This window comes from Equus quagga, unplaced genomic scaffold (genome assembly GCF_021613505.1).
Source record: "Equus quagga isolate Etosha38 unplaced genomic scaffold, UCLA_HA_Equagga_1.0 251_RagTag, whole genome shotgun sequence".
In the NCBI taxonomy this organism is placed as follows: Eukaryota; Metazoa; Chordata; class Mammalia; order Perissodactyla; family Equidae; genus Equus; species Equus quagga.
Window position 1 is genome coordinate 2,667,820 of NW_025799859.1, and position 13,939 is coordinate 2,681,758.

General features: G+C 40.2%; 1 protein-coding gene across 1 annotated transcript in view; it reads right to left on the reverse strand.

The window, feature by feature from the left end:
• The window catches only part of LOC124233815 (neurexophilin-2), a 118,912-nt gene extending 105,876 nt beyond the window's left edge, over positions 1–13,036 (reverse strand). Inside the window, exon 1 of the mRNA XM_046651039.1 lies at positions 12,623–13,036. Coding sequence (XP_046506995.1) covers positions 12,623–12,673 — 51 coding nt within the window. The 5' untranslated portion in view covers positions 12,674–13,036. The remainder of the gene's footprint in view (positions 1–12,622) is intronic.
• Positions 13,037–13,939: the final 903 nt, after the last annotated feature.

Consider the following 13,939-nt stretch of genomic DNA (forward strand, 5'->3'; position numbering starts at 1 on the left):
GGATTTTCTAGATTTATCCTCTGTGTCTCTTCACTGTTCTCTCCTATTTCTCATTTTTGGTTTTTTGGCTCTGTCATGGCGGATTTCCCTGACTTCACCTTAGAGCTCACCAGCATGGTCTTCAGCCCTGTTCTTTTCAATCTTTTCCCCAACTTTTTAATTTTGTCAGTTATATATTTCATTTCCAAGAATTCTTTCTCATTACCCAGTTGATCTTTCTTCATAGAAGCCTGCTCTTATTTTCAGGATGCAGCACTTTCTTGATTCTGAGAATATTAATTAGGAATCTTTAAAATTGAAATCTGTCCCCTGTATTATTTGTTTCTGCCAAGGTAGATTCTATTTGTTTCTCTTTATCCTTCTTTTTTTCTTCTTCTTCTGTTTGGTTTTGTTTTGCCAATGATTTCTCTTAAATGCTCTCTAGTTGTCTATGCCTATTTATGAGTGAAAGACCACACTGATTAATACAAAGAGCTAGAATGGGTATTCTCTGTCCGTGTTTGGGTCTCTTTGTCCAACAGAGCTTTTCCTTAAGGGGCTGTGCTGATCACAGGTTCTCTAACGGGGACATATCATGTTGATTTCTTAGGATGTGTGGAACTGTTCATCAACATGTTCCACCCTTCTTGGGGCTGGCCCCATGGCCCAGTGGTTAAGTTCGGTGCACTCTACTTTGGCAGCCCAGGTTTGGTTCCTAAGTGTGGACCTACACCACTAGTTAGCAGCCATGCTGTGGCAGTGACCCACATACAAAATAGAGGAAGACTGGCAACAGATGTTAGCTCAGGGCTAATCTTCCTCAGCAAAAAGAGGAGGATTGGCAACAGATGCTGGCTCAGGGAGAATCTTCCTCAGTAAAAAAAAAGAGTTCCACCCTTCTCAAGCCAAGGCATATGACCCAAGCCAACTAGGCTCTCTCAACCAGAACACGACATCTTAAAGGAAGTAAAACAAAGACTGGAGAACAAAAAGATTGACATCTATTCATCATCTTAGTTAATTGATATTTTCTTGATATCTAGACCTTTGATTCTGCTTTAGACACGCCTGCCTGCTTCTCCTTTTTTGTGAGCTACCCTGTTTCCAAAAACACCTTCTCTGCTTATGCTTGTCAGAGTTAGTTTCTCTTGTGTGCACATAAAGAACCTAAACTGTTGCAGGTGGAAAGGAAAACTGACCTTTGTTAAGCTAATCCTAGGTACTAGCCACTTTATATTTTTGTATGTAATCATCATAACTCTATGAGATAGCTTATATTACCATTATTTTATGAGGAAAGGAACTAAAATTAAGTAGACTTATTGGCTTGTCCAAAACACCAGAGAAAGCACTGGAATCCAAGTCAGTCTGACATCAATACTATGCTTTCCCTTTACTCTGAAGTGTTCATGGAGTATTAAGGACACAGACCTGATTGCAGTTAAGAAAATATAATGAAGGCCGGCCCAGTGGCGTAGTGGTTAGTTCACACACTCCACTCTGGGGGCCTGGGGTTCGCTGGTTTGGATCCTGGGCACAGACCTACATACCACTCATCAGGCCATGCTGAGGCAGTGTCCCACACAGAAGAACTAGAAGGACTTACAACTAGGATATACAACTACGTACTGGGGCTTTGGGGAGAGAAAAAAAGAGGAAGATTGGCAACAGATGTTAACTCAGGGCCAATTTTCCTCACCAAAAGAAAAAAGAAAGAAAAGAAAATGCAATGAATATTGGATGAGAGATTTAAGGCTGGGAAACCAAGAAGAGAAATTTAGACTCAACATGTTAAGAAAAAGGGAATCACAACTTCATTCGTAATAGTAGAGTGGCACAGTAAATCAAAGGAGAATTTAAGAAAGATGATTCTGTGACATGTGGAATGAATTTAGAAAGCTCACATTGGAACAAAGTAGAGGAGCTACAAGGCTGCCATAGTGATGAAATGGCAGCAGGTGGAGAGAAAGAAACAGTTTACAGAGGGATTTGGAAGGAAATTTCATAGGACTTTGAGACTGAATGGGTATTATAAGGGATGAGGAAAGATGAGCCAAAGTGACGACAAGATTTCCAGCCACAATGAAGAAAGCTGAGTGAGTATTTACTCTGCCTCACTCCCAATTCCCAAAGAAATGAACTAGGAATGCAAAAGCAAGAATGAACGCACATTGGTGCTAGAAAGAAGAAAGGGTGTCAAGAGTCCACAAAATTTGAGAATCTCTAGAAGATATAAAGAAGAGTGAATCAAAATAATGGAAAAGCAAATGTGCTTAGCAGCCTGCAGCCAAACAAAGGCAAATGAGAACAGCGTCTGAGCAGTAAGCTGGCATTTGCCCCCCACAGAGTACCCTCTTCCCACCACCAAGCTTGGTGCAGGAAGAGCTGGGAACACAAGCAGGTATTAGGGCGGCTACACTGAGCAGAAAGAGGGATGGAGTTCTCCACACTCACCGCTTAACCTGAGTCTTCATTCAGCCTGGACCGCTTAGTATACTAACTATGAAATCTGCCACAGAAGGTTTCTATTTGCAGTGATAGACCCAGAGAGAGAAAAAGGGCAGGCCCTAGCTACTACTCCTCCAAAACAAGCCAAACTTAAGGAAAAAAATAGGGTGCAAATTCACAGGTATGGAGTAAATTTCTAAAAATTAAGGTAATAGTATATATAATTACATGCTAAATAAATGTGAAGATACACAAAAAAATGCATTTCTTTTGCAAAATGCAAAATTAATAAAAGGGATCCAATAAGAGTTAAAAAGAAATCTGAATGGATAAAGAGCCATAAAAGAAATGAAAAGCTTATTAAAAAATCTCTCCTAAAACAAAAAAGCTCAAATGGATTAAAATGATTCCCAAGAAACTCCCAAGGGAAAAACAATTCTCAACTATTTTAACTTCTCCCAGAACGGAGCGCAAAAAAATAGAAGGCTCTCTAATTATGATCCTAGAATAATCCTGATGCAAAACCTGACATGTTTCACTTTTGCTATATTTCACTTATGAATATAAAGTCAGCAGTGTTCCTAAATAAAATACTAACAAAATAAAAACACACATATCAGTGTATTAAAATATAGATAATTCAACTTTGTTCAAACAGCTTAACATTAGGAAACCTATTCATAAATAAGAAACATAAGCAGGTTAACATTTTTTAAATATACGATCATTTTGGGGAATGCTAAACGTGTTATTTGAAATCAACCTCTATTTTCGACGTAAGTTTATTTTAATCTGGAATATAAAAGTATATTCTTAATTAGATACATTATCAGAAACTAAAAACAAACATCATATTTAGTAAAGTTTACATTAAAGTTTGAACCATGAAAAAAATACCCATTTTCACAATGTTACTCAACAATTCTATCCAGCATTATTCTATCCAGTACACTAGGAGAATAAATCTTAATTTAAAAGGCATAAATGTTAAGTAGAAAGAGCTAAATATAAGATTATTTACAGGTAATATGATTGTCTATACACAAAATCCATGACAATCAAATTAAAAATTATTAAACTAATAATCCAGTTCAGAAATAGAACTAATTCAAACACAAATATACTAAAATAAATAGCTTTCCTATATTCCAGCAAAAAACAATTTTAAAATTCAGGCAGAGAAATGGTATCCACAACAACCCCACAATATATAAAATATCCAGGAATAATAAAATAAACAACAATTGTGCAAGAACAATATAAAAAAGAAACCATAAAAGTTTGAAGTCTTTAGGAAAAAAAAGAATCGAAAAATGGAGAATTATTTAAAAGGAAATTCATAAAATAAGAAATACAAATGGTTCTTAAATATGAAAACATACTTCACCTTCCTAATAAGTAATATACAACACATTTTAAAAACAACGAGGTGTTTTCCTGGAGTAGATTGGCAAAGATTAAAAAAAAAGAACAAACCACTCTCCAGGTAAGGATATATGCACGCCCATACACTAAGTGGTAATGAATTTTCATATAGTCATTTACGATAAAATTTATATTTATCAAAATTCACATTGTACATTCTGACATTGAACTAGTATTTGCAATTCCAGGAATTAACTTTATAGATCTACTCACAAATGTACTAAAAAAATTCAAAACCATCAAAATATTAACTAATAAGAGACTGATAATTATCAATGCCACGAAATACCATGAATCCACAAAAATGTAAGTTGTCCTATCCTGTAGAAAAGTGGCCACAATATATTATTGCATTAAAAACATGTTACAGAAAACATTGTGTTGATATAATTATGATAAAAGCACACATCACCATATCCATAAAAGATTAAGCTACTAACAGGGATTATCTCAGTGTGAGATGGTGAAAGCACACAGGGGTGAGAATGACTACTTTAAAAATTTCAGAATATTACAAAAAATGCAAACAGAAATCTTATAAGCAGACACAGAGACAAGTTCTGAGTGCAAGTGATTTATAATGAAGCGCTTCCAGGGAAGTATGGGGAGGAGTGGGGCGGCAGGTCAGAGAATGGGAGGAAGCCATGGACGTGCACGAGCTCAGACAAAGGCCCCTTGAGGGGAGCTTCAGCCTGCTCCCACGAGGACACCCCAGGGTATTTGTTACACTTCAGAGCAAGGGCGTGGGCTTTGCACGCCCTGGCATCTGGCTCTTAGTGCTTTCTGGCGAGGTGCGTCCAACACCTGGAGAATCCTGGGGGGGAGAGTTAGAAGGCTACAGATGCCAAGAATGAGAATGGAAACCAAAAAGGGAGGGGGGTGCATAGAAATGCTGAAAAGAGATTCCCATTTGTCCTTAGAAAACGAGCATTCAGTGGCCCTTAACAGAAATGAAGGCCTTTCTCTCTCTTCTTGTTCATTTTTTCAGTCTGAAGTGGTACACGTTGAGATCCTGAGAAACGGCAGGAACTCTCAAGTCCTCTGCCGATTCTGACTGGAACCACGTTACTCGGCCATCAACTTAACACTAAAGCTATATAAAAGCTGGAGCACTTGGCAACTACACTCCGTGAGGCTAAATTTTAAACAGAACTCCTGACTAAGGGACAGGATTCAAGAATTTGTTTATTCTGTTTAACTTGTTTGACTTTATGACAAACTTGTTTAAAACACTCCTAAAATGAATGAGTTGAGGTTTCTATCTCAGTGTGGTTGCTGAGCAGAACGTGATGTTTCCTAGAAATGTCCCTCAAGCCCACCACTCTTGGTGTCAATGAGGGATCTCACAACCTTCTGCTACAAACACATGCTGCCATGACCTAACAGCTGGACCAGGTGGACAATTCAAGTTTCACCTTTTGTGTGGTCTACAGTCTGTCTCGGAAATCTTCAATGCTTTTTTTCTTCATCCGTAAAATGGATGCAATAACTATCGCTCTGTTACCTTTCAAAGCTTATGGGAAGATGAACCATGAGGTCACAAGCGTGAAAGAATCTTGTAAACCATGTAGTGTTTTACCAAGTCACTTGTAGGAACAAGATACTAGACATTAAAGAGGGGGAGATGGAGACTTCAGGATCTGAATCCATCAGTGCTGGAAGGCACTTGGCTCAGGACAAAGGTGTGCAGCTTTGGACATGTTGAATCTGAGTCGGTAGTAAAATACCCAAGTCAAAATGAACAGTAAGCCATGGAGATATGGCCTTGGAGCCTGAGCAATAGGGTAGGAACCCAGGTTCGAATTTGGCAGTCCTCAAGATGGGAGCAACAGGTCATCCACAAAATGGAAAATACACCTTTGAAAACTTCGTCTCCCTTTTCATTTCTGTAGCCACATTCCTTATATTGGTCCCAGATGTCTTCTGTTGGGATTATCCAAATGCAAAACTTTATTAATAAAAATTATTATTTTTATTACCAATTGTTAAATGATTCTTTAGAGTCCCTATTATCTTATTGTATACATTATCCACTCAAAGTATTGTGCATATTGTCAAAATCAATCAACCACTTTCACTGGTAAGTCTACACACATAAACAAGGGCTAGAACTCTGGAACGGAAATCACAGGGACTTTTAACAGCCATATAAATTACACACATGGTCTCTCCCTTCAAGTAATCTAGACTATTCCTTAAATTACTTACCATTTTGAGTGAATAAATACACATGCTACGTAACAAAGTAAAACAGGTGAGATTTTAAAATTTTCAGTATATATGACAATGCTTAAAAAAGCACAATCTTGCATATTCTTGCATGAAGAGATTCACACGAGTGTTTTCATGACCTTAGAATTACTTTATTTGGCCCCAAACAACAATATCACAAAATCAAGGCTCATTTTTAAAGGCATTTACATTGTTTAAAGGATATTTGGAATGAACCCCAGGACTGGTCAGTCTGTTTTGACTGGCTTGTCTCCTAACGTTAAGACCATTAACAATTTTCTCCATCTTCGACAGGTCTCACATGCCAGTTCTTTTTTGGTTTTTCTTTTAAAAATTTCATACCATTTACAACTGAACTCCTGAAACCTTGGAGTTAGTTAAAAGTATTCCTGATTTAAATAGGCTGGATTCTATTGAGGTGTACAAAAGTTACATGCTAGTTTTCTGGTTGAAAGTACAGTGTTAAACCATAATGTTGCTTATCTTAATAATTAGAATTTAACTGAGAGTCAATTTACTTTCTATTTAAATTAAAGCAATGACTAGATGTAAGCAGTCTACAATTTTAAAACGGTATATATAGAAAAAGTCCTGAATACACCATTTTAATTTAAGTTTTATTGATTTTGTTGATTATATGCGTAGCATAAGTGCTCATCAATTCCTTTTGCCTCGTTTCACTAAATTTTCCTTTTCCCTAAGCAGGGATAACATTAATCAGTCTTGCAGTGTTTTAAATCTACTCTAAATATATGTATCATTTGTGCTGTGGTAAACAGCATAAATTCCATGTAAAACTTATATTTAAAAAAATAATGTTTGTATGTAAGACATATTTGAAATTGTACAGTAACTAAAACTGTAATTCATTAAAAAAATCCAAAAATACTGTTACTATATATATAAAAAAGGAAAGAGATGTTAGAAATCATTTTTCATCTACTTTATCATTAATGACTTCCTTTTACAGATGAGGGGTGTGAGGCTGTTAAATGACCTGCCCAAGACACATACACACATGTGTGTGCACACACCCGCCCCAACACTCTCATTCTCGGACCAGCTCTAATGGTACTGCTATGTTCTCAAGGTCAGCTATAGTCTTAATGTAAAGTCCGGGTCAAAACAGTCAGTAAATAGTCATTGAATGTGCAATTTATTTAGAAATAGATCTCCAGTCTCTTGACACCAAATGCATGGTTCTTTCCAATACACAAATGGAAACATTTAAATTGTCCTCCTTTATCCTGTAGTTTTATTGCGAGATTAGAATGGGATAAACGATGTGAAGGAAACTTGAAAACAGGTAAGTACATGCAAATCTGAGACAGCATTATTATCACCGTAGTTTAAGTTGATAAAACTTCCCACTTCTATTACCATAGGTCTATAAATCTAAGAAAGGCAAAATTTACAAGAATGGCAATTTTAAAGACAACTTTTAATTTCTTGAGTGATCTGGCTAGGAAAAAAGACATAGTTCCTATAGCTTTTGGGTTTAAATAAAGAAAATTTTATTGTTAACAGTAGTTCTATAAAGAAACAGAATTCCTTATTCTATATTGATTTTACAGGATAATGAACCAAACAGTTATTTGAAAGTTTTTATCTAGATTTTCATAAGTAAAAATAACATAAAATGGAAGTTTTCAATCAATCATACGTTAGAATTCTTTCTATACCACGAAAATCTATACTGCAAATTTGCTTTAGATCCTTTTTTATAGAGCGGGATTTTGAAATAAAGAATGGAGCTGTCATCAATACGACTGGTCACTTCACAAGTAATAAAAAATTCAAATAGACTATTAGCAAATAAAGACTCATAAAAACACTGACTAGGGCATCTGAATTTGGCACAATTAAACATACTCATGATGAAATAGTGTTACAAAATCTTAACAGTGCAATAAATAGGTTAACTGAGAAAAGATTATTAAAATAACTTAAACATATTACAATTTAAATTATAACCAGTGTGCAAGAAAAATATGGAAATTAATTTAAGTCATCATCCTGCATACTCTAAGAACACCTAGAGAGTAACCTCACATGGATGAGTGCTCAAAATCATTTGGACCAATTTTTTAATTTTTTAAAGCAGCTTTAAAATAACTGATTCCCAAATCAAGATATTAAATGCCAACTTCTAGCTGGCAATAATGCTTCCGGCTAAGATAGAAATGAGATTCTTTACAGAAACGCTGACACAGCTCTAACTGTAGGCACTTGAGTGTGCGGCTCTAATTCTTTTTTCAAATCTTACCCAGCAAAGCTTCAGGTAAAGGAGTCCACAGAATGTGTAAACAGTAAGGGACAGTCCTAGAGCTTTGACAAAATCACAAATCTGTGACACATTTCTATTCATCTTTGATTGTGAGTGCTACGTGACTAAATCATTCAAAATGTACTGATTAGCTCTTTAATAGATAAAAAGTGGGCAAGATATTATGAAAATCAACATTTCCTAATTCATTCGATTTGCAAGAGCTACACATTTTAAGCTGACAATGTAAAACCTCGAAAAGGTTTTTCCAAAAAGGCTTCCGCCTTATTTAGCATTTTGACCATAAATCAGAAACAATAAAAAAGAAAATTAAGAAAAAAAATTACAGAACAAAGATGAAGAAAGCTTTTCTTTTTCATTTGGAAATCTATTAAACTATGAAATAAGTTGCCAAGAAGAGTCAGTTTCCTATGTGGAAAGCACATAAAACTGAACCAGATAACATAATCTCAGAAGAGGCCAAGGGAATACAATTTACACGGGAGGTGTGTGGCTGGGACAGAGGATTTAATTGTCTAATCCTAATCCTCATATTTAAAAATGTCTAAGATAATGATCCTTTTAATGAGGAGGTAATTTTAAAGCCCAGCCAACTCTGCCCTAATCACGATAGGGTGGTGTTTTTTCTCCTCCGCATTGTTATCCAGCCAACAGATGACCATCGATCCTACACTGGGAAATAGTGTTTTGATGTTTATTGATCAAAACCGTACGAGGGAAATTGTGATTTATGAATGGAAGACTATCATGAGTTATCACTTCTTATAAATACAGAACTGGGATAAGCATATGTTAGGAATATCACATTAAACAAATACTAAAATTATTAATTTGTTAAGGTAAACAAAAGTATCTTTAATAAGTTTATGTGGGTCAATACTATATAATGAGGATGAACTTAAAATTGTAACATCTTGCATCACAATATTCTGATTTTGTACGATTCTAAAAATTTGCTAACTTGCATCACTTTTAATTTCTATTTTACTCGAGTAACTCATCATTATAAAAGAAAAGCAAGTTGAAATGTATAACGAACTTATTTTAAAAATCATCGCTAAATTTTATCTTAAACTCAAGCTAATCATCCATTTAAATTCAAATTTAATCTTTCACAATCTGCATTTTACTTAAAGGCAAAATTCACACTTATTATGAGTTATAAATTATCATGCAAATCTCTAGGAAGTTGTCAACTGGGGAAGTCTTTACCTTGTATCATGGCATGAAACAACACTCACTTTATTATAATATTAATTTCAAATGCTAATTTTCTCTTCATTAGATGGCAGAAAAGAAATAACGTGCTGTTAATATTTTTATAAAGAATATGCTTCTGAATAAGAGTTTCAGAGAAAATAATACATTCAGGACTGATATTTAAATTTTGCAAATGCCTAGTAATCCTATTAATTAGGTATAGAAGTCTGTTAAACACACTGAGCACAGGCCAGGAAAATCAGGCAAGGCCAGGTCACATAAACACACACTTCATAGGCTACCTGCAGTTTTATCAAGGCAGCTTATTGTTTTCTTAAAAATTTTAAATATGACAAAAACATGTACAAACATTTTAGTTATTGTAAAAGCATTATATGGCTCGTGACTTATTTGGGCCCAACTCCCTGTGACTGCTTTCAGATGAAACAAGGAATTTTCTTAAAATTAAATTTTCAGTATTCCCAAAGGAATCCACTACTCATTAAAAATTTTTAGCATCTGAAAAAGTATGTTCTTCAGGCTAGCAGCGCAAAGGGAAAAGTAAAATCCAGTTCCAACAATTACCCAACTTCGACTCCCTCCCCATCAAGGGCAGATTTACTAAGTACATGCGGGTCCTAGAAAATTAAAAGACTAGTTTTCAAATCTAGAAAACATTTCATCTACTTGCTGTTGGGATTTACCAAAGAAGTTCAATGTCAGCTGAAAAAGGTAGAAAAAAACTAGGAGCCATCCAAAGGGCCAAGTGATGATCTGTCCTTTTGGATACCAGCTGGGGTGGGGTGCGTGGAAGGGTTGGGGGAGATTTTAATTTGGGTCTACCCTGTTCAGCCACTCTGTTTTCCTTTCACATCCTAACCCCCTCGTGTTATAAGGCTGAAAACAGCTCCAAGAATGTAAACAGCCTTTTATTGTCCAAAAGGATGGCAGTGTAAGGAACGTGGCTTATCACACAGCTGCAGCTCCCACCTCACTTACCATGATAAAGTGCTCCAGGAAAAAAACATTACAACCCAAGCACAATCCCAACACGGATTAGAATTGGACATAAGCTTCCTTAAAAACTAATCAATCAATCCATGCTGTAATATTAGAATCTGGCTCTTAAGGAGGGTATATAATCCCTTCAAGATGTATTTCCTGTTCCTTATTGACTACGGTGGTGTGAAAAAAAGAAATCTAACATTTCCAATACAGTAACGGATAGGAGAACTTTTTCCCAACACATGCCCAAATATACCTCCTCATCTTTAAGTCAAACACAGTGAAGAGATACACAGTTCATGATCATCGAAGGCAAAGTTAAATTAATGAACTAAGAAATTCATGCAGATATTCTGAAGACCCTACCTGAGCACCCGACTTCCCCAGGCTGTTAGAGTTTTACTTCCAGACCATACAAATGCTGCTTTGTTAGATCACCTTTCATTGCAACCCAGAACAAACATTTTAAAGAGCAAGTGATACTAAAGACTAATATGGCATATCTGTTGCATGCATAATGCCTTGGATGTAAATTTATTTTAACACGCAGTATTGTACATAGCCAGTATGTGCGGGCTCATTCAAGGACATTTGGGAACATCACTGCATTTTCTTCTTGATGCCACTGAAGAATTTCTCAGTTAACACTGTGCAGGTGAAGCTAATCTCTGCTCTAACAAGAATGGACAGGCCCTTCAGTACCCTCTCCCCTTCTCTAAGACCTTTGAAAGTCCCTTCCATCCTCAAAACTTGCTAAGTATGTCTGCCTCTACAATATCATACGTATCATAGAGAAACTTTCATAACTTACTTGATCTTTCCCTTTAAAGGGTAATAAGAGAGAGAAGAAAAAAGGCAGGCAGAAAAAAAGAAGGGAGGGAGGAAGAAGGAAGGAAGAATGGAAGGAAGGAAGGAAGGGAAGGAGAGGGGAAGGAAGGAAGGAAGGAATCATCATTCTCTACGTGGCTGGTTTTCTTAACCTTGTCTTAACAGCCCAGAGCTAACTGGATAAAGTCTTAAGTATGAGGACGAAAGAAAGCGTGGAATCTGGAGAAAGCTCTCTTAATAGCAGCGTATCAAGATTAAGTGCCAAGAGAGCAGAAGAAATCCGTCACAGAGGCGAAATGAGCCAAAGCAGTCCCCTTTTATAATTTTACTTTAAAAGTTGTCTTCTTGAAGGTCTTACTCGGGATCTCCCTTAAATATAATGAACTAGCAATATATACAGTATATAGGTATATTTCGGAAGGAGAGCGTGGCGCCACGCGGGAAAACAAGGACAGATGAGAGTTACACCGGGGACAGTCGTCTCTATAGAGCCTCGCTGGCGAACCCTGAACCACCTTCTACTACCCTTCCTAGTCCTCAGCGCCCCCTGAGTCGTCCAGACCAGGCGGGAGGGGTCTTCGGAAACATGCAGAGGTCCTGCGTGGAGTTGGGCGTGAAAGTTACATCCTGTGTCCCCGCCGGCAAAAAACCCCATGCCAGTCCCCAGCGCCAGACGGAAAACGAAGAGAAATCCAATCGCCCCTAAACTCAGTCTTCTGCCTAAGTTTTCCCCCAGCAAGGCGTCACTAACTGGCCCTGCGAACGAGGATGCACGATGCCATGGTTTGTAAGAAGTGTCTGTAGGCATCTGGGCAAAATACCACGTGAAAAATAAACCCCACCAAGCCCCTCAAATCCTGGGCTGGAGGCAGGTCTTTCAGCCCATCCTCATCATGTCCCTCTACCTTCATCCCTTGACCGCTTCGCAAACCTCTTCCTTCTCCCGCACCTTCTTCCCGGCCACTTCCTGCCTACTTTTTACCCCAGCCCTCAAGTTCCAATCCTTGCTAACCCCCCACGCGCCTCAAGGTCCCACTATTCCATTCTCCGATTCTTCTCTTCCAGCCCCTAAGGCAACCCCAAACTCCCTGCACTCCGCACGCCCCCAGTCCCATGTCCCAACAGCCCCAGGCTCCGCTTCCGAGTTGGGCACCGGCGGGGTTTTCCCGCCGAAACCTGTCCCCAGCGCGTGGGGCGCGCGGCGGGCCGGGCACTCACCAGCTGCAGCAAGCCGGGGACCACCACGAGGGGCAGCGGCCGCAGGCGCATGGTGCCGGGTGGCGCGGCGTCTCACGAGCTGCGCGCCCTCGCCTGCCTCTCGCGCATCTCCACTTCGGGGGGCAGGACTGAGGACGCCAGGGACACAGCGCGGCGCTTCCCTCCCGGAATCCGAGCGCAGCGCTGCGCCGGCCGGGTGGGTGGGCGGGAAAAGGGGAGGGCGCGGGGACACGCGGGAGGTTCTTCGGGGGCCCCCGCGCGCCCCTCCTTCGACGGGGCCGGCAAAGGAGCGTGCGGGCCGCTCGAGCTCCGGCACAATGCGCGGAGCTCCAGCGGCGGCCGGGGGCTCCTGCGTCCTGGGGTCGCCCGCGGGCCAGAGACTGCGACTCGGGCGCTTCAGTGCCGGGTTCCCGCGCGAAGCTGCTCTGGAGATCCAGCCTCGCCGTGCGGCTGCCCGGCAGAGCTGAGCGCGTCCGGGAGCCCGGCGAGGCCCGGCGCCTCCTCCGCCCACGCCCAGCAGAGGGCCGGGCCGGGTGCGCGGCTGGGCCAGGCGCCCTGCCCACTGACCCGCTGTGGTTTTGCTGCGGAGATGGGAGCCAGGGGGGCGGGGGTCTCTCTGCGCGGATGAGGGAAGGAGTATGCCCGGAGAGCACCCAGGGAGTTTCAGGGGAAGGCGATCGCAGGGTCGTGGGGCGGGGTGTGGGGGGCTGAGAACAAGAAAGGCTGGCGAGGGGAGGCGGGGTGCTGGAGCCCGGGACGCCCGGCAGAGCGCCCTACTCTGAGGCAGAGCTTCGCTTGGAGAGCCCCGAGCAAGGGGTACAAAGTGTGGTTGGCGCCGCTGGAAGGATTTCTGGAAGTGGAAAGTAGTGGGAACCGAGAGAGACCTCGAGGGGGAGTAGGGATGGGCAGGGCTGTGAGGAACCGAGCTAGGTTTAATGGTCCCGGCTTATTCCAGTTTGAGGATGGTATAGACAGCTGGATGTCCAGGAGACCGGCAGAGCTGCCCTGCGAGGACCTCCCGCCCTGGCGCGTGGGGAGAGGGATAAAGAGAGGAGACCCTGCCGCAGCTTCCTACTCGGGAAATCTTGGAGAGGGGAATCTTCCAGGGCGGGCAGGGCTGCAAAACTGCAGCCCCTGTGAGCCTCACCCTCGTGTTAACAACTCTCCATGGGAGAGATCCTTAATTTTTAACTATCTCTGTGCTGGACACTCGTGTGGAAGAGTCAAAGGACAATGGGGCTTACAGACTCTCACAATGTCTACGGTGGAGGAGAATTTAGACATCATCCATCAACCCCTTTATTGAACAGATGGAAA